General features: G+C 37.4%; 1 protein-coding gene across 1 annotated transcript in view; it reads right to left on the bottom strand.

Moving 5' to 3' along the window:
- LOC149804457 (photoreceptor outer segment membrane glycoprotein 2-like) overlaps positions 1-22,244 on the bottom strand; it is a 42,905-nt gene that overhangs the window by 6,277 nt on the left and 14,384 nt on the right. The window contains exon 2 of the mRNA XM_089940640.1: positions 6,263-6,491. Coding sequence (XP_089796766.1) covers positions 6,263-6,491 — 229 coding nt within the window. The remainder of the gene's footprint in view (positions 1-6,262; positions 6,492-22,244) is intronic.

Genomic DNA, 22,244 nt, shown 5'->3' with positions numbered 1-22,244 from the left:
CACCTTATGGTGTATAATCAGACGAGTGTATAGCCTCACCTTATACTGTATAATCATACAAGTGTATAGCCTCTTGTTATGCTGTGTAATCACACGAGTGTGTAGCCTCACCTTATGATGTAAATCACACGAGTGTATAGCCTCACCTAATGCTGTATAATCAAACGAGTGTATAGCCTCTTGTTATGGTGTGTAATCACACGAGTGTGAAATTGACCTTATGATGTATAATCATACGAGTGTATAGCCTCACCTTATGCGGTATAATCAGACGAGTATACAGCCTCACCTAATGCTGTATAATCACACGAGTGTATAGCCTCTTGTTATGGTGTGTAATCACACGAGTGTGAAATTGACCTTATGATGTATAATCATACGAGTGTATAGCCTCACCTTATGCTGTATAATCATACGAGTATATAGCCTCTTGTTATGCTATGTAATCAGACGAGTGTATGGCCTCACCTTATGATGTATAATCACACGAGTGTATAGCCTCGCCTAATGCTGTATAATCACATGGGTGTATAACCTAACCTAATGCTGTATAATCATATGGGTGTATAGCTTCACTTTATGCTGTATAATCATACGAGTGTATAGCCTCTTGTTATGCTGTGTAATCATACGAGTGTGTAGCCTCACCTTATGATTTATAATCACACGAGTGTATAGCCTCGCCTAAAGCTGTGTAATCACACGAGTGTATAGCCTCGCCTAATGCTGTATAATCACACGGGTGTATATCCTCACCTTATGCTGTATAATCACACGAATGTATAGCCTCACCTTATACTGTATAATCACGAGGGTATAGCCTCACCTTATGCTGTATAATCACGAGTGTATAGCCTCACCTTATGCTGTATAATCACACGAATGTATAGCCTCACCTAAAGCTGTATAATCACACGAGTGTATAGCCTCGCCTAATGCTGTATAATCACACGGGTGTATAACCTAACCTAATGCTGTATAATCATATGGGTGTATAGCTTCACTTTATGCTGTATAATCATACGAGTGTATAGCCTCTTGTTATGCTGTGTAATCACACGAGTGTGTAGCCTCACCTTATGATTTATAATCACACGAGTGTATAGCCTCGCCTAAAGCTGTGTAATCACACGAGTGTATAGCCTCGCCTAATGCTGTATAATCACACGGGTGTATATCCTCACCTTATGCTGTATAATCACACGAATGTATAGCCTCACCTTATACTGTATAATCACGAGGGTATAGCCTCACCTTATGCTGTATAATCACGAGTGTATAGCCTCACCTTATGCTGTATAATCACACGAATGTATAGCCTCACCTAAAGCTGTATAATCACACTAGTGTATAGCCTCGCCTAATGCTGTATAATCACACGGGTGTCTATCCTCATCTTATACTATATAATCACAAGAGTGTAAAGTCTCACCATATGTTGTATAGTCACACGAATGTATAGCCTCATCTTATGCTATATAATCACAAGAGTGTAAAGTCTCATCTTATGCTATATAATCGCACGGCTGTATAGTCTCACATTATGCTGTATACAGTGTATAATCACACGTGTATAGTCTCACCTAATGTTCTATAATCACACGAGTGTGTAGCCTCAGCTTATGCTGTATAATCAATCACACGTGTGTATAGTCTCGCCTTATGCTGTATAATCACACGGGTGTAAAGCCACGCCTAATGCTTTATACAAACATCAAGTATAGTCTCCAATTGACCTTCATATACATTATAAAATCATATTCGGTAATTTATTTAATTATTTACTTACGTTGTACATGTCACTGACATAAATGTTTCGCTTACAGTGCTGCGGTAATATTCCTTTTGCGGTGATATCGCTTTTTTTGGGGGGGGTGCATTAATTTATTCGTCTGTCTGTCCAGTTTCACAACACCTCCTAAAACGTCCGCTAGAAAATTCACGAAACTTTGTAGTGATCCAGCCTCTTTAGTAATCATATGCGAAATGGAAGTCATTCTTGGTTCCCGCCCTTCGGATCCCCACAAGGGGTCTATTATCAAATATACAAATATTTTAATTACAATATTTTCTGTCCAAACTTACATACACATCAAGAAAACGCATAATTGTATTTGACCAATCGTGCGTTATTACCTCTGAGTCACTGTCATGTGGATCCAGTAGAGACAAATGTCCGGACACGGAAAGGGAATGGGGTGTGTGGGGTATGGCGCAAAAGAGACGGTCTGTTTACATTTTTCTTATGTTCAACTTCACACTTCTCTTGAGGATGCCATGAGGAGCAGTACATAATCTTACCCTTCTTAATGCCGGTCGCCATGAGGACAAGACAATTGCAACGTTTCATAATCTTGCACCCAACTGTTTTGGATGAGGTACTGCAAAAGACAGAGCTACCGAAGGACAGACGGACAGATAAGTGGATGGTTTGACAATATTCTCTAAAGCGTGGAGATAATAACAGATTAATAGTATGCTATACCGTGAATTGATGGATTTTCCAAGATAAATAGTTTTGATAATTCACTCGAATATCAGATATAGTGTTTTCACTGCCGTGTCGATAACATTATAACAAATTTGAGCTATTTTCAGACGCTTTTATATGCGCTATTTTTCCTTGAATTAGGAAGGAAAATAAAGCTACCACATATATTTTATCTGTGAATAAACACAAAACACAGCTGAACATAAACGGTAAACGACTAATTTTATTACAAGGGATACGGTAATTGAAATTGCTTGCTTCCAGTGAATAACGGATATATTTCAATGCGTGTGTCAAAAACTAATGTATTTTCATCCACTCGATGAAATACATCCATTATTCACGGTTTCAAGCAAATATCCTTTCTATTTATCTGCAAGATGAATTTCTTATTCGAATGGAAACAGCGTTTGTTTCGGTAATTACAAGTTGCGTGGGTTTTCTTGGCTGGCTTTTAAAGATACTTTCAGAACGTTATTTGCATATGACATGCCAAGGAAATGGGAACTAGGACACCTAGCCTGTCGATCCGAGATGACTTTAGCAGGTATCTAACCAGCAGCACTTTGATTACGAGATGGACACTATACCAACTGCTCTACCATAACTATATATTGGACTCTGGCAATAATTTCATATTGACCTTTAAAAGAGTTGGATCCATTTTTTGACAGTTCAATTTGTTCACTCCCTTATTTCAACATTAAAATATCAAATTTCGATATTTTCAATCATTTTGTAAAATCCACATTATCATGAATGGTCAGGTCGATGGAAAAAATTTTTTTATGTAATCAGTCATCGCATCAAACCCTGCAGTATTGCACGCGAGCTTGTTATATGATTCCATTTTCAAAATAAAACTAGCTACATGTAGGAACATTATGTAAACAAGCTGCATGACACGCACGACTGCATGGAAAAGATTACATTCCATAGCATTTAGCGACGTAACGTGGTCAGCATATCTTGTTAACGAAGATCGTTATTTACTTAAATAACCTTAGTAAATAAGCAAGCATTCTTAATGCATCAAATCCTTCTTATGTCTGTAACTAAGATTTCTATATATTTAAAACGAATGCAATAACGAGCCACCGTATTTCTAAATGTAAAGATAATCGTTTGACAACGTAATCTTCGATAACATGTATTTGTTTTGACGGAAAAAAGCGATAGGAGAGAATTGATAGGAAGAGTGCTTCATGCGGAAGCGAAAATATTGGGGATCAATTTCACTGTTTATTTCAATGAACATTTTGTTTGACGAACATGCAAATTTAAAAATTTGGGCAAATTATGAATATGAAAACTTTGAAATGAACTAATAATCTACTGATCTCTTTAAGTCCCGAAATATTTACTATGTTTGCGTCATTTCTTCCAAAATTATATTTATGTCGTTTCTTCCACCATGTATGCTTACCGTCACACCTGTACATGCATGGGATTTGCAAAAATGGCATTTATTTACAGGCGGCAATTGCATGAAGAACCATATTAATGGACAACTCGAGCAAAGAAAGATAAAAGGAAAGCATTGGGACCGTATGCGGTGAGCATTTGCCGCATTTGTATCGAATGGTAGACAACTATATGACGGATAGACAGAAAGCATTGGGATTGTAAACGGTGATCATCTGTCGCATTTGCATCGAACGGTTGACAACTAGATGACGGATAGATGGAAAGCATTAGGACCGTATATGGTGATGATTGGGGCTGTATGTTGTGATCACTGGTCGCATTTGCATCCAACGGATGACAACTGTATGGATGACATTTGTAAATAACGTGTTGGGAACAAGTAAACCTGACCCTTGAAAACAAAAAACTTTACATGTACGTAACCACTAACGCAAGTATGTCTGCGTATTTTCTTTCCTCGTGTCGCCGTAAAAAGTCTTTTTGAATATAAATAAACTCTTCTACTCTGTTATTATGTTGACCAAATGATTGTGTTTTTTTAACCCAGGATATTTTAGGCCATTTTATGAAATAAAAAAAAATGTTGCAGGTCTAATATTCTTCATTTCTAATTTCAGCAAGAACTAGCAAGAAGCTTTGCAGAAACATTTATAAAGCTTAAGCGTATCACTAGTCATCCGGACTTGGCACGGCATCGATTCATTGACGTCATGTTTTGATTTGTTTCCGTGGTAAAATAGCTACTGACATTCCTCTTTTATAGCAATTTCCCTTAAATTTCCGACTACCTGTGCCTTAATGAAAACTGAGACCAAATATAAACGCATTACTTTAGTTCTAATGCGTGCCGCAGCAAAAGTAGTAATTAGTTGTAGAATAATTTGCAAGTGTGTGTCAAGTGATGGCACCTGAATGATCTTGTCAATAAACGAGAGCATGTTCATTTGGCAGTCAGAAGTATAACTGTGTTCTGCTAAAGCAAGAATACTCAATCATTCACTCTTGAAAACCGGAAGTTCTGCCCCGACCTCTGCTGGTTCATTAAAGCAAAAATAATATTAACAAAATAAACATGTCATGCCTATTGAGAAACCATCCTTTCCCTTGACCTTTTAGCACCCACTGCTATCGCTTGGCGTGTGATTTAACAGTAACAACAGTATTTCCATTTTCCTGGCCTTTTCTTTTTCTTTATTATGTATCCTTTTACACAAAAGATCGTAACATCTGTTTGTTTCTCTTCTCATTAGTGTACTTCCAGCGTCCCGTGGGTCAAAACTCTCTATTTTTAGAATAAACGCGTTTAAATCGTAACGCGGAAAACACGCGTGTTTAAATTGTAACGTGGAAAACACACGGCTTTAAACTGTAACGTTGATAAAAGACGTGTTTAAACTGTAACGTGGGAAAAAAAGCACGTGTTTAAATTGTAGCGTGGAAATTGTTTATAACAGTTCACGAAAATTGGGCGAAGCATTTTGTTCTTACTATATATGTCTTGTCTACAAGGCCCTATATTCTCAAAAAATATTTGAGTATGAAATTCAAGAAAAGTCTAAAGACAGACAAAGAAGACATAAAATGGGGTTAAATATATAAAAGTTCTATGATTCTAACGTTATCCGTATCATGCATATAAGATACAAATATTTTGGGAATTTTAGCAGGAATTTTAGCTTTGTACTAAAAAATAAAATCTATTTTATAGAACATCGTTTCTTGCGAATTCGTCGGCACTGACCAAACGTTGCACTTTGGAATAAAAATTACACATACCAGTCTAAATACAAAATTACGTATACCAGTTCTAAATAGCTATATCTCTAATGACGTAATCAGCAACCATATTTGTGGCATGCTGGCAGATTTACCGTTGAGTTTATATGGCGTTTAATAGTTGAAATAAATTCACTGAATCACAAGATATTATATATATATATATATATATATATATATATATATATATATATATATATATATATATATATATATATATATATATATATATATATATTATTTATTTATTTATTTATTTATTTTGCTTCAGTATGCCTTGTTGAAAATTGTAAATTTTTATGGTCGCATATGGGAGAAACTGCCAGGTTGCCCATCGTCCATGAATAATGAGCAGAATATCGTTTGTCCGTGACTTTATCTGGAAGGATCTACAAAGAATTAATTATACCAGTCTCAATACAAAATTGCAAAGATAACGCAACATGGACAGAATAGATAAAGCGTATTTTAAAATCACTGACTCGATAAGCAAAGAATGAGGACTGGACGAGTTAATGAATGAACGAACGAGACAGACAGACAGACAGAGAGGAAGGTAAGTTTAACCTGCACAGCAAACATCGTCATCAGGGCATTTCCCACAGGAATCAAGATTTTCCGCTCGAGCTGGTCTTTCAGAACAGTGATACATCCAGACTTGTATAACGTAACGTCCGTGTACTTCACGTGTGCCATTTGGTTTTCGACGCTATGATGGACGCAGGGACGTGGAGAGCGAACATCACAGCAGCTGAATGGAACATCGTCAGTTAGAAACCGACCACCTTTGACTTTGCTGAAGCAAATTATTCAAATTAAACCATTATTTTATAGCTCTGAGAGAAAAAGACAGACAGAGAGCAAAAATGTATCATTAAGGAGAATTAAGGCTTATTAAAATTTATAGGAACGTCAACCTAGAGCAGTGACTGTCAAACAGATCACATAATATTTAACAGAGACAAAGAATTAAAAATGGCTCTAGCCAAGCGAAACGTTCTTAATATAACAGCTTTTTAAAAATCTTCCATCCAAAAAACAAAAACGGAAAAATGTTAGCAGCACTTAAAATATACGATTATCACTTTAAAAGTCAAAGGAATAATGAAGGCATAATCCACTAAAGAAGATAGCCATAATTTGACACATTTTGCTACATTTTTCTGTCCATTTTTTTTAAATATAACCGAGATATTAGAAGATTTGAGGAAAATAGATCGAAGCATTTACAATGTGATTTTATGCTAAGACGTTTCTGAATTATAGCTTTTATTTCTATTCGTATGTTAAGCAAATAAATTATACGGTTTCCTGGCAAAATTGTAAGCATTCAGACTTTTTTTCCCCGTAACACTAGTCTCCGCGTATTCAAAGGTTATTCGCAGCAAATAACAAGCCCCTTTTATCTACCTTCGATGTAGCTTTTCTTTACAAAGAATTCCCATGCGGAACAACTCTTTCAAGATTAGATATGAATCGGAGCAATCTCAGCCTTTTCTGTCAACCCATAAAGAAAAAAAATTCTCTAATATATACAGCAGATTGATTTCCCTATTTTAGTGGAATACAGAAGAAAACCACACAAAATGTTAGCGCAACAAACTAATACAGAGCCTACAACCTATTCCGGAATGGATATGGACACTAAAATGTAAATTAAAGATATTCAAACCGAGAAAAAATTCTTGACTAAAAGTAGCTTTTTAATTATTGTTGTTTTTTTGAGTACACAAAATGAATCAATACTTTAGCTTTTATATATAAAACGACGAGGTATTTTGTCATATGATTGAATCGCTTTATAATTTTTTTTATTCATGAATGAATTTCAAACGACTGCTTCTGCCACATAGAGCATTGTTTTTTTTTTCTCACTGAGAAGGCAGTGAATGCTCCGGTTGTTACACCTGTTTTTTGGATTATTATAACTGATAATTAGTGTTAATATAGATTCGCCGTGTATAGAGTCCCCCTTAAATGAAACCGTGTGGGTCTTGGGAACTCGTAGCTAATAATAATACTAATAATAATAACGTAATGTCTCGCCCATCGTGATCTTACATTTGACCTCCAGACCTCTGTATGTTTCCAGAATTTAAAGATGAACGCACAAGCTGACGAAAGACACTAAACTAAACATATCTGCCCTTGAAATAAATATGTGTCTTTAGCAAACTGCGAGTGAGCGCCCCAGGTGATTATGTCCAGGACGATAAATCAGCCCCACACCTATAATAATATCGACTGGTAGTTTCGGGACTGATATCGCCTATTCAGTCAAACCTGCAATACTCTGTTGTCAACCTTATGTGCATACATCGGTGTACATTTTAAACACATACCGGTATCTCTCGCGTCTGCTGAACAACATTCGTCTGAAGAGTTTTCTGGCGATATGTACATACTATATCCGGGTCAAACCCTATGTTTGACGCCCTGTAAATCCACGTGAAATAACACAACCCTCTGTCCTGTAGCCTTTTCAATTTCTCGCTAGATATGGTTGTTACAAAATAACAATAAGTGTTTAAACTGTAGGCAGGTGTGTTCCGGAAAGATCTTCATGCAGTAGAACTGAACATTTTAATAAACAGGTTACACTGAACCCACATATCGTCTATCAGTATCTACACAGACTGGGGGCGGGGAGGCTGTTTTATCGGACTAGTGTTACCTAACCCTCGCATTGACTGTCATATAATTTTGCTATGGTATAAGTAGAAATTGCTAGTTGGAACCACCCTGATATACCAGTGCCAATTTGAGGCCTGAGGGGAATCATTGCACATGCAAGTGAAATCGCCGAAGCGCTGACTGCAGCACCAGATGCAAAAGCACTCCGGGATTATTTCTGCAATGACGAACTGGCATTCGCCTATGTATCCACCCCAGTTACGTTCGCCAATGAATATTCTGCACCAATACTGACTCAGCTGAGAAAACAAAGATCTCAGCTATTATTCAACAAGGACTCACTAGTTTAGGTAAAGGCTATTGGTTAAAGACGATCGTTAGATGCAAAAGGTGCAGGCTTAATCGATGTGTTTTTCGATGACAAGGGTGCCAAATCAACAGAACACACACTCACCGGAGATTTAAGTATTCCCGAAGCACGGGTTTTCTATAATTATAAAACATTTGTACCAGTGAAAGTGGGTAAATGGCTAGAAGTGCGTGTGGGTATCGCACATGCGCGTGATGATAAGACCGGACAAGGTCTGCCTGCCATACAATTAAAATACGCGATTGCACTATTAATAGAAGAAATATGACGGACTCTCAATCTTACCGATGTGAAAAAAAAAATCGAAACTGAGATGAAATTATCGAGAGAACCGCGCCGATCATAAAATATGAAGGCGCGTGGTTGGTCGTTGATGCTATTGCGGTCTTTTGCGGAAACGACTGATGGTTTTGGTGTGACTGGAATCACGGCAACAACAACCACTGTATGTGCACGAATCTGAATTATTGTCGGGGCCATGCCAATAGTAACCAGTGTCTCTGTGGTGCTAGCAAATTAAGTTCGATGCGACTGTATTTACGAGTAATTTGCTATTTTTGTCAAGATGGCCGCTATCGCTTAACCGGCTTCAAACAGCTGTTCTGTTTTTTGTGCCGTTTCTCATGATATATTATGTGCTTGTTGTCTGTCTTCGTCTTCGTTATTGTGTTCACCATGCATTGGCTGCTCAGTTCGTATGTGTTTCTTCGTTTCCTTATTTTGGAAACGAGAACAATTAGACTTTTTCTCAGCTGTCTTGCTCCACTGCTACAACTTCCTTTGTTGTTGAACAAACCGCCATCACGTGATACTCGCCAGTCAACCCGTTAATGCTATGATGGACCCTCATTAATTGCTTTAAATGACCACTCCTTGGCTCTCCACACTACATTGTGCTGTAGACTAAACGAACTGGGACTACAGTCATCGTTACTTAAATGTAAACATAAGCGAAAAAAGAAACGTTGTTTCAAAGCTGGCCGGCGTAGAACAGGAAGAAGAATTCCAGTTATCTCACTTATACGCTTTCCGGCTCAACAATTTAAAAATTCAACTGTTAATTTTGATAGCCTAATTCAAATCCCTATTAACTCTTCAACCTTTGTGTCAACTATCCAAGAGATACCTCTGCGTATTGCATTATTCAGTGCCCATTCAGTAGGAACACCGGAAAAGTGCACAGAAATAGTTAATTTTATCAACGATCAGAATATCGACGTCTCTTTTCTGACAGAAACATGGCTAAAAACATCAGGCGATGAGCCCACGTGCGCGGATATAACACCCACCGGTTGCTCCATCAAGTCGTTCCCCCGCCACCCTCGCGGAGGTGGAATTGCTGTCATCACAAAGAACTCCATGATCAAACGTCTTAACCACTCCACAACTTTCAAGTTATACCACACATCGTTTGAACTAATCCAAGCCACACTCACACTGGAACAAAGGTCAGTCCATGTTTTCTTCCTATACCGCCCTCCTCCTAGTAGAAAAAACAAGCTGACTGAATCTTTTTTTTTGGAGCAGTTTCCGAATCTCCTGGAGTATGGAAATTCGATAGGTGGCAACCTGATTATTCTTGGAGATTTCAACTTTCACTTTGACTGTCCCGGAAACCCAAACACATAAAAACTCATAGATTCCATTAATGTTTTCAACCTCAAACAGTCAATTAACCAACCCACCCACCCACCCATAAACATGGTCACATTTTAGACTGGATTCTTCATAGACCTGATGATAATATTCCACGGTCCTCCATGGTATCTCACGAACTTGCATCAGATCACCTCTGCATTATATGCCATCTTAACGTATCAGTCCCTAACCCTCCACCTTTATTTGCTACTAAGAGAAACCTCCGTATGATAAATGGAACCAAACTAATGCATGACATCCAAGCAAACCTAACAACTTGCTTACCTCCTACAGCAGAACAACTCGATAACTGTCTGCGTTCATTGCTCGAGAAACATGCCCCGGCCACAAAGTGCAGAGTATCAAATCAAATGTGTTTTCCGTGGTATAGCAGTGTTAGGGACCAGCTTCGCACTGCTAAAAGAGACCGCCGTAAAGCTGAGAGGCTTTGGCTTTCCACCAGACTCACTATTCATAAGCAAATCTATGAAGCCGCTAAGAAGAATGCCATCCATAAACATAGTCTATGCAGCGAAATCATCCACTACAGTACTAAGATCATGGAAAGTTCCAGCTGCAAAGAGCTCTTCGAGATGACTAACAAGCCAATGTCAAGGAACAAATGTACACCACTTCCAACTACCTTTTCTCCAGTCGACCTTCCGGACCTGTTTGCAAATTTCTTGACAACACAGATTCAATCGACTAGTCGTCACCATACAGTTGGGATACAGAATTTCAGCGCCAACCATTAGAGCATTTAAACCTGTCTCTATGGATTTAGTACGTACAATCGTGATGAAGAGTGCCCCAAAGTCATGTGAACTTGATCCAATTCCAACATCACTGCTGCTTGAATGCTTAGGGGGCGCTCACCAGTTATTATCTACTTTTGAAAGAGTGACGTATGTAAGGTGAAGTTGTTTGCATTTAAAACATGCACAGTGGAGAGAATATTGGCATGCCTCTATGCTATATTAATGTAATGTGGATGATATTGCTTTGGATAATGTACTTTTGGAAATTGTACATGATTTAAACACACTGCTAACTAAAATGACTGCTCCCTTGTGCTAAAAAATCAGCCTGAATTAGGCTAAAGTACACTATCCATAGCAGCTATTAAAATAGGGAAAATGAATTTTGCCAGACTAGACAATATCAGCTTCTGAAAGTGCAATGAATGAATTACCAAATATATAAAATTTAAAAAAAAGTTATCGGTTCTTTTTTATACAACTTACCTCTGAAGTTCTGGAAGTGAAAATGACCAAGTGGAGCTAGCACTTTTTTGAAAGGTGCACATCTGAAGTAAGGCCAAGCTGTATACTCTATAACCCATATTACACCGATCAATCACACACCAAAATAAATGGAATTAAAGGTTCTTTGAATTATACTTAAGATATACAAGGTCTTTTTTAAATAGCCAGTATAACCAGTGAGGAAAGCCGGGAAAATTCTTTTTCTTTAAAATCCTAACTATGCAAAATACGAAACAATGAGCACCACCTTAGATCCAGTATTGTCTTCACTAACTGATGTTATTAATACCTCTCTCTCATCCGGAGAATTCACTTAATTTTTCAAAACTGCCACTGTAAAGCCTCTGCTGAAGAGCTCAACACTAGACCATAACAATTTAAAGAACGACCGCCCATTTTCTAATTTCCCATTCATATGAAAAATCGTAGAAAAGGTTGTTATATCCCAGTTTGTATCTCATCTGAATTCAGTCTTTTTAGCCATGTACAATCTGCATATCGCCCTTGCCACAGTACTTAAACTACTCTTCTAAAAGTAGTAATGACATTCTCTCTGCCTTGGATAGCGGAAAGATTACAGTCCTCACCCTCCTTGATTTGTCTGCAGCATTTGACACAATAGACCATGATATATTACTTCACCGTCTCCAACATGTATTTGGCATTCATGATACAGCCTTACTGTGGTTCAAGTCCTACTTGGTCAACAGGACACAAATTATGTCTGCAAATGGAATACACTCCAGCCCAGTTAATCTATGTTGTAGTGTTCCACAAGGGTCTGTTCTTGGACCTGTTCTCTTCATTCTATACATTCAGTCGCTCTCAAGTGTCATAGATCATCATCCAGTGTCTCACCAATTGTACGCCGATGAACCCAAATATACAAATCTAGCCACCCAACTGAGGTTGATACTACCATGCTAGGTGTAGATATGTGCATTTCTGATGAGAAATCATGGATGATATGTAACAAGCTGCAGATGAATGATGATAAAACTGAGGCCATTCTGATCACAACACAAAGACTTTCTCATTCACATTCTTTACCTCAAACAATAAATATCAGCAACACCGACATTAAATTCACACAGTCAGTACGAAACCTAGGTGTTACTCTGGACAGGACTCTCATATTGTACCAACATGTCAAGAATATATGCAAGGCTGCATATCTTGAGCTGATGCGCATCAGCTCCATTCGTAAATATCCTTCAGTTGATGCCAGTAAAACACTTGTGTGTTCATTAGTACTTTCAAGACTGGACTATTGTAATTCAATTCTGTCTGGTTCATCTCAATATCTACTCCAGACACTTCAAAAAGTTCAAAACACAGCTGCTCGGATCATACTTAGAGTACCACGATCAGAGCACACCTCCCTGCTGCTCTGTGCCCTACACTTACTACCCATTCCATCCAGAATCAAACACAAAATTTGTTCTCTGTGCTACGTTTCAATGACGAACTCCAGTCCAACATACCTATCTGACTTCACCCATGTGTACACACCAGCAAGATACTTACGCTCCTCTTCCGACAATTTTATACTCATTATTCCCACTATGAAAACGAAGTCATATGGACAACATTCTTTTGCTTACCAGGGCCCAGCAACGTGGAATGAATTGCCCACTGAACGTAGACACAAAGACACAGTGATCCCATTCAAGAGTGCTCTTAAAACTCATTTATTTCGACTGCAAGAACAAACTTAAAGACCTAATAATGTTTCCTACCTTAAATATTTTAGCATGTTTTTGATGTTTTCTAATTTCATTGTGTTTGTTTTTGTAAGGATATCATTATATATGTTTTTTTAAAAAAATGTTATAGGTGTTGTCTAATGTTGTAAAGCACTTAGAGCTTCTAAAGAATAGGCACTATACAAATCCTCATTATTATTATTATTATTATTATTATTCAGAATTTCTTGCAGCAGTACAAAGAAATCTCAATACGATCAGTAAACTATATTTAGTGGCAATCGAGGATAAAATAATCAGTGCGACCGAGTTTGAGACAATTCTTGCGGAAATCGAAAATCACAGACAATTATGAGCACAAATATGAAACAGCACGGATTTACAAAAAGTAAAAGTCGAGCAGTATTTAAACATCCATGGATAACAATAAAACCTGATTTATCGATCGAAACAACAGCTATTTGTGAGTTGCCTGAGCAGTACCGTATGCAACTACCTCCATAACAAGTATAGTGGTGGTATATTGCCGTTCGTACCCTTTTTGGGCTCTCTGCGCACTAAGATACATCATAGACTCTACCCCACCCCCATGACAGGTCACATGCGTGGATTATTAATGCCAATCATCCATGCGTTGCACATGGCATATTGGTCGCTTAAAAAGTTGGAGGGAGGGGGTAGAGGCTGCAACGAATATCAGGGACCCAAGGGGGTCAAAAAGGCAAAACAGACACTATACCACTAATTAACGTTATTAAGTGTGTAATATGGACAACAACAACTACTACTACTAATCATAATAATAATCGTATTATATTTTTCATTTGAGTTGAAAACTCATGTCAGATGGTAAGTGCATGTTTAAGACCTTCTAGGGCCCTAAGCACTGAATATATTACGATGCCTCCCCTCTTCCTACAAAATGTGAAACTTAAAAAGAACACTATTAAAGGCTAAAAAGGTGGGAAAATACCTGTCTTGCCATCATTCCAAATCTAAATACTCGTTCATACAGATCGAAATGGTCGTAAATAATTCATTCAGTTTTATCATCAATTAATTTGAATGTTTTTTCTGATGCCCCTGATGGGCAGGTGCCCTAAGGACGTGCTTAGTGCACTTAATCCGGCACTGCAGAGGGTAAATTTCGTATACATTGACCAAAACCTGGATCAATGACGTATTGAAAGTTCATCTCGATATCGACTCTGTGGCTATACGGCGCCGTAGGAGACAAAAGTTGGTCCAATGAGAACATAGCAGTTCAAATGTCAGTTTCACGCATGGAATTCCAAGTGTATACGAGTATTTACGCGCCGGCGAATCGAGTGAAAATATATTACAATTGGCGCTGACCAACAGGGCGGAGAAAAACGTTTCACATTTTCACATACCGTTTTCGTGTAGGATGTAGCTGTTCCAATTAAAGTGTCACAGCTATACCTCTAATCCTATATTACATCTTATTTTACAACAAAGTGACAATATCACCGTATATTCTTCTAACGTGTGTCATTTGGGGTTTGAGAATAAATGTAATTGTAATGTTAAATCTAACTGTTGGCGTTGAACATTCCATTTCGTATGTCAAGCTTGTCAATTGTATCTTTTGAATGATATAGTGGTGGTTGAAGGTGCCATTTTCTATATCTCGTTTTTTAAATTTTATAGGCTGAATTACTCAGCGTTGGCTAAAATTTAGATTTTGTATATTGAGAATTCCAGTTTCACCTTTGGAATCAGACTGCTTGCGTTCAAAGTTCCATTTCATATGTCAAGTTTAGAAATTCTATCTGCTGAACTACAGAGCATTGGTTGAAATTTCAAAGATGTATGTCGAAAAGTCCAGTCTCACAGGTTGGATCAAATTGTTTGTGTGATAACATAGTGGTGGCTGTAAGTTACATTTAATGTGTCGAGGTTTTATATGTTATTTGTTAAGTTATACAACTGTAGTTGAAAGTTCCATTTTCTATGTTGATGTTTAATATTTATGTGTTAAGTTACACAGCTGAACTGAAAGTTCCATTTTCTATGTCGATGTTCGTTGTGTATATTTGATTTAATTTTTATTTGATTTAATTTAACTATTTGTAAGTTTTAAAATCTTTTTATTTTTTTTATTTCATTACATGTTAAGTAATGTAATTTTGTTTACTGGAATTTGATACTTTCCAGAAATTAGTTTGACCTGACTGTTTAGTCGAAAACACCTAAAATAGAACTTTGTATCTTTCTGCTGACCTAGTTCCTGGCCTTGATTGAGAATCAAATAAACAACCTTTTTTTAAAATTTATTTTTATTATAGGATACATAGAGTGAGATGGAGGCTGTACTGGAATACGTGACATTAGACATGTAAACAGCTTCTAAACTGTTCTGGAATGTGATCACGTGACCCTCATACGGGTATCTATTGTGCGCCTTATTTGACCGTATAACCTTTGTCTATAGAGAATTTAGTATGTTGGGCTTTTACACTGGAAAGTGTTTGTTTGTGACCAATTTGGAGTTACATTTCAATTTTTGTTCAAATTATTTGGATTCTTAAAGATTAATTCTTTTTCCTGGAAATATTTTAGTGCTCATACAGAATTATTAGAAAAATGCAATTTCTTTAAATTTTATTCGGAAATGCAAACACCGGAATATTGTTTGTGAAGCAACAAAGAACTGTAGACACAACAGCACACTACTAACTAGAGTATACGTCATCGCCTTCCATTTTGGAATTTTCGTCGGGATTCGAACTTGAATTCATTAGAACATTTCTTTACTAGAACTTCTAAAATTTAATTCGTGGATTATTCTTTGATTATTTCTGGGTTTGATTTCTTAAAACCGTAAGTTCTTATTTTGTTATTTTTACATTGTTTTTCCAAGAAAATAAATTATTTGTTAAATTTTTCAAAGCTTGTTGTTTTCACTCTTTCTTTGTTACTGTTTATTAGAGCCTAAACACGAAATATAAAATGTTTTATATTTATGTGTTAAGCTGTAGATGAAAGTTCCATTTCGTATGTCGAGGTTTTATGTGCGACTTGTTTAGTTACACAGCTGTAGTTTAAAGTTCCAGTTCCTATGTCGAGAATTCCAATTTGACATATTGAATCAAAATGTGTGTTGATATTTTCTGCTATTCATGTATATGTTGCTTATGAACAGATAGAAGAGCGTCTGCATTTTAAGCGTTTCCATGACATAATTGAAAGTATCTAATTGTAAAGAATACATGCTATAGGAAACGCTCCGTTTGTTCACGCTCATTTTGGGGGTGGGTGGCTGCTTCTCGCCATTAGCCTCTGAAGTATTGTTGCTTTATTATTATTATTATTATTATTATCGTTGTTGTTGTAAGTGTTGTTGAATAAGGAAATCTTGAAAGGAAGAAGCTGATTTGTAGAATTTGGAAAATCCAAAGCTTCATATGTAGTTTATCCATTGCAAAGAAAGTCCACGTTTGCGTTTGTGAGAAATCAAAGGAGCATTTTGAAACTGAGTAAAGGGCAAATTGTTGGGGAAAACGCCTGGCACAATGTAAAATACTGCCTTACGCAGAGAAAAAGGGGGCAAAGAAAAGCCTGCCGCGGTACAATTCTAACATGGCTGGGCCAAAGAATGTGGTGTGGGGTGGGGCGTTACTCAAGTAAGACAGATTTGTCGCTCATTGAAACTCTTGTGTACTTTTGTTATATACATGTTCAAGTGCACTGGTTTAATGCACTCACCAAGACATAGCTCAACACCAATTAGAATGCTTGTGATGTAGAGAAACCATGAGAAACTAAACTTGCATTTTGAAACCACAATCAACAAAGTGAAGTACAACGTGTGACCTTGATGGCAATCCCCAAAGGTGGAGCAAGCATGTTGCCGTATTAGTTATCTTAACATCAAAACAGTTCATCAAATGAACAAAATCCATTGAGGTGTTTGGGAAATGAAAAATTACATGAACTAAAACCTTAATGCAAATGTTTTGTTTGACTGTGACTCAGAGATCACAGGGGCGATAGGGCGTGTCACATAATGAAAAATTACGTGAACTAAAACCTTAATGCAAATGTTTTGTTTGACTGTGACTCAAAGATCACAGGGGCGATAGGGCGTGTCACATAATGAAAAATTACGTGAACTAAAACCTTAATGCAAATGTTTTGTTTGACTGTGACTCAAAGATCACAGGGGCGATAGGGCGTGTCACATAATGAAAAATTACGTGAACTAAAACCTTAATGCAAATGTTTTGTTTGACTGTGACTCAAAGATCACAGGGGCGATAGGGCGTGTCACATAATGAAAAATTACGTGAACTAAAACCTTAATGCAAATGTTCTGTTTGACTGTGACTCAAAGATCACAGGGGCGATAGGGCGTGTCACATAATGAAAAATTACGTGAACTAAAACCTTAATGCAAATGTTTTGTTTGACTGTGACTCAAAGATCACAGGGGCGATAGGGCGTGTCACATAATGAAAAATTACGTGAACTAAAACCTTAATGCAAATGTTTTGTTTGACTGTGACTCGAAGATCACAGGGGCGATAGGGCGTGTCACATAATGAAAAATTACGTGAACTAAAACCTTAATGCAAATGTTTTGTTTGACTGTGACTCAAAGATCACAGGGGCGATAGGGCGTGTCACATAATGAAAAATTACGTGAACTAAAACCTTAATGCAAATGTTTTGTTTGACTGTGACTCAAAGATCACAGGGGCAATAGGGCGTGTCACATAATGAAAAATTACGTGAACTAAAACTTTAATGCAAATGTTCTGTTTGACTGTGACTCAAAGATCACAGGGGCGATAGGGCGTGTCACATAATGAAAAATTACGTGAACTAAAACCTTAATGCAAATGTTCTGTTTGACTGTGACTCAAAGATCACAGGGGCGATAGGGCGTGTCACATAATGAAAAATTACGTGAACTAAAACCTTAATGCAAATGTTCTGTTTGACTGTGACTCAAAGATCACAGGGGCGATAGGGCGTGTCACATAATGAAAAATTACGTGAACTAAAACCTTAATGCAAATGTTCTGTTTGACTGTGATTCAAAGATCACAGGGGCGATAGGGCGTGTCACATAATGAAAAATTACGTGAACTAAAACCTTAATGCAAATGTTCTGTTTGACTGTGACTCAAAGATCACAGGGGCGATAGGGCGTGTCACATAATGAAAAATTAGGTGAACTAAAACCTTAATGCAAATGTTCTGTTTGACTGTGACTCAAAGATCATAGGGGCGATAGGGCGTGTCACATAATGAAAAATTACGTGAACTAAAACCTTAATGCAAATGTTCTGTTTGACTGTGACTCAAAGATCACAGGGGCGATAGGGCGTGTCACATAATGAAAAATTACGTGAACTAAAACCTTAATGCAAATGTTTTGTTTGACTGTGACTCAAAGATCACAGGGGCGATAGGGCGTGTCACATAATGAAAAATTACGTGAACTAAAACCTTAATGCAAATGTTCTGTTTGACTGTGACTCAAAGATCACAGGGGCGATAGGGCGTGTCACATAATGATCTTAGCTACATGATGATTTACTACAGTATAAATAAATCGCATCCAGTTTTTCACAAAATATAGGCAAATATTTTAATAAGCTATTTTGAATTAAATCCAGATCTATTGAAGCTTTCCCTGGTGCCTGAATCAAATTTTAGTTTTTTGTTGTACCCACGCATAAGATCTTAGCCTGATGTATTCTCGTATCAGAACTTTTATCTTCATACTGCAATTATTATTTTGTTTTAGAAAAATAAAGTCGTTATCCTTTATATTAGCAAACGATTGGAAATTGATTCTCTTATTAAATGATTGAATTCTACCCGTCTTCAGCAAATTACAAAGAACCACTAATGTATACAAGGGAAATGTCATGGGTAAATTACAGCCCTCTCAAAGCTGGTGTACCCTCCCCCCTCCCTTTCCCGAATAACTACGTTGTAGCGGAATGTGTTTACAATCAATACATAAGCGATTGAAACCGATTGATAAGTCGCATTTATATCGAATTGTCTAAAAGTGTATGCCAATACGGTCATGTATGCGCATTTAGTAATTTTAATAAAATATTAACCATTGTTCCAGACTTTAATACCTACATAATTTAACAAAAGTCTATTTATACCTGACTGTTTATTGTTTTGCGCTTTAGTTGGCAATATAAACTCTCTAACAAAAATGATCAATGTCTATGGGAGCAGCAGGGAAGTTCTACAGACCAGACGTTCCAGACCAAATAAAGCCTCCTACGAGAACTTTCTCCGTAGAAGCCTCAGATTTCAAAAATAAGCCTTCCCACGAAAATTAATTTGCGTAAATTCGTTCCCGATTGCAATTTTTGTGAGCAAAATCAATGATTCTGGACAAGTAAAAAACGAAGATTTTAGGGGGGGGGGGAAATTTATTCTGGTGTCGACGAAGTTTGCGAAGATTTGGCTGCGGGATCCTAATTTTACCTCGCATTAAAACAATATAGTTGAAAATAATATGAGTCGGAAAGCTAGTAGAGTTGGAGAGCCTCATTCTGCCAGATTAACGCGAGAAGAATTAGCGGCAGTAAGGAAACTTATCCCGGCAAAACAATTATTTAAGAAAAAAGTTCGTGATTACGAAGACTCGCAATATGGAATTACTGAGATATCGTCAAAGTTGTTGAGTCCAGTCACTGGAGCAATCGAGCAAGTCGCATACGGCGATAGAAAGGAAGATAAGGAACTTAGGAAGCGCGGTCTTATTCCTATGACGAGAGACATTGAGCAACACACTCGATTATTGCCGGAGCGAATAGTACAAACACAAACACGAGCACAAGCACAAGCACAAGCACGAGCACGAGCACAAGCACAAGCACAAGCACAAGCACAACAAGAACAAGCACAAGCACAAGCACGAGCACAAGCAGAATTGAGGACGGGGCAAATTCCTGAAGAATTAGATGAAGATCAAAAATTACGGCAAGAACAAGCGCAAGAAGAAGAACAAGCGCAAGAAGAAGAACAAGAGCAAGAGGAAGAAGAAGAAGAAAAAAAAGAGGAAGATAAAGATATTCAACCTCGAGATATAATAAAAAAAAAATTTACCGAGGACGGTTGGAAAATATTGCAAAAACAATTTGACTTATTTGGTAAAGATATTAAAATATTTGCTATATTTGCCGAAGATTCCTTTGACAATAGAAAAGTTTTTTTAACGGAGGAGGGATTGAAAAAAATTAAATCGCGGGATTCTTGGTATAATAATTTATTTCGAGCTAAATATAATTTACCTGAGGCGAAGAAAACAAGTTTTCTTTATAGTGATTTTCTGGATTTCGCAAAAGCAAGAAAAGAGGAAAAAAAATCTTCGGGGATATCGCAAAAATCAACTCAACAAGAGAAAGAAACTACGGAGTCCTTATATGAAAATCTTCATAAAGCTATCAGAATTAATTTTACCCGTGATGTGCATGAACAAATCGCAAGGGGAGAAAATTTAGTAGATATTGCCGCGGATTATGATGATAGGGATAAATATTTAAACCCCAGTGTTCGTGGAAAACCTCTTGAAAAAAACAAATATATCGAATGGATATATTTTGCTAGTAAAAAACCACCTTACAAACGTGATGACGAATATTTTAAATTTATAGAAAAAGTAAAACAAAAAGAAAAAGAAAAGGAAGAGAAGGACGTGTTAACGGAGTGGTTTAACGAACCATCAACACCAAAACCAAAGACAGGAAGCGGATATACCATTTGCCCTGACAGTGTTGTCAACGACGTATCTCGCCTCGAGGTATTAATCGGAGGAAAACGAGCTGGAAATAACTCTCGCGAAGTAATCAACGAAGCCTCGGATATTTGTCAGCGATTATTCCGCGGTGGTGTCATCGACTCTCACATTTACAAGGAACTTGTCGATGAGCTCATCGATTAAAACAACACAATTGAAATAACAATGATTGTTCACAAATATCAGCGCAGACCCAGACAGGTCCGCGTAGTAAACTCTCGATTGCCCGTATATAGATATATACACGGTAATGGATTCGGCGATATTATTGGAAGTCTTTTTACGCGAATAATACCTAAAATTGGACCCGTGATCAAACAGCTCGGGTTAAAAGCAATAGGAAAAATCGGCGAGACTGCCATTTCTGGTATCAGTAATTTGGCCAGTAAAGGCTTCAATGTTGTCAAAAGTAAAATATTAAATTTAATGCGTAAAAAACAACCCGTCAAATTGCCTATCACCAGAGAAATGCCACCCGAAATCAGCAAAGTCATAAACGACGCGGCAAATAAAAAAATAAACGATCTAGCGCAGGAAGTTGCTAAGACAAATATAGCGCAGGAAGTTGCTAAGACAAATCTCGCAAATGAAGTTGCTAAGACAAATCTAGCAAATGAAATTGCAAATACAAGCTTCGTTTCAGGCAGCGGTCTTCGTTTTAGATGATATTCTTAATAATAAATGTTCGCACAAGTGTCAAATGAAGTGTTCGACATGGACGAGCCCGTAGGCAGAGACACATCCGTGCGGGATTTCCAGTATTTCTCGTATGATGCAGTTGAACCAAATACAAATAATCGCTTGGAAATTCAAGTCCACGATACAACAAGGTATTTTCTTCCATCTGAGGCATATATCGAGGTTGTTGGAAGTATTATTAAAACAGATAATACCAACTTTGGCGATAATTTTAAAGTCGGATTCGTTAACAACGGCATTATGGCATTATTCAAGAGTGCCACTTACATGATCGACGGAAGAGAGATCGAATCAATTACGGACAACGTTGATATAGCAACAACGATAATAGGCCTAGCGAGATACTCGGATGATTTTACCAGGTCAGCTGGCCCTAGCATGATGTTCGCCAAAGATAACTCTGATACCGCTGATCATGTCCAATATGAAGTCAGGA

The sequence above is a fragment of the Sinohyriopsis cumingii genome, chromosome 2, assembly GCF_028554795.1.
Source record: "Sinohyriopsis cumingii isolate HCF-2022 chromosome 2, ASM2855479v2, whole genome shotgun sequence".
In the NCBI taxonomy this organism is placed as follows: Eukaryota; Metazoa; Mollusca; class Bivalvia; order Unionida; family Unionidae; genus Sinohyriopsis; species Sinohyriopsis cumingii.
This window is presented reverse-complemented; position numbering and strand designations above follow the sequence as displayed.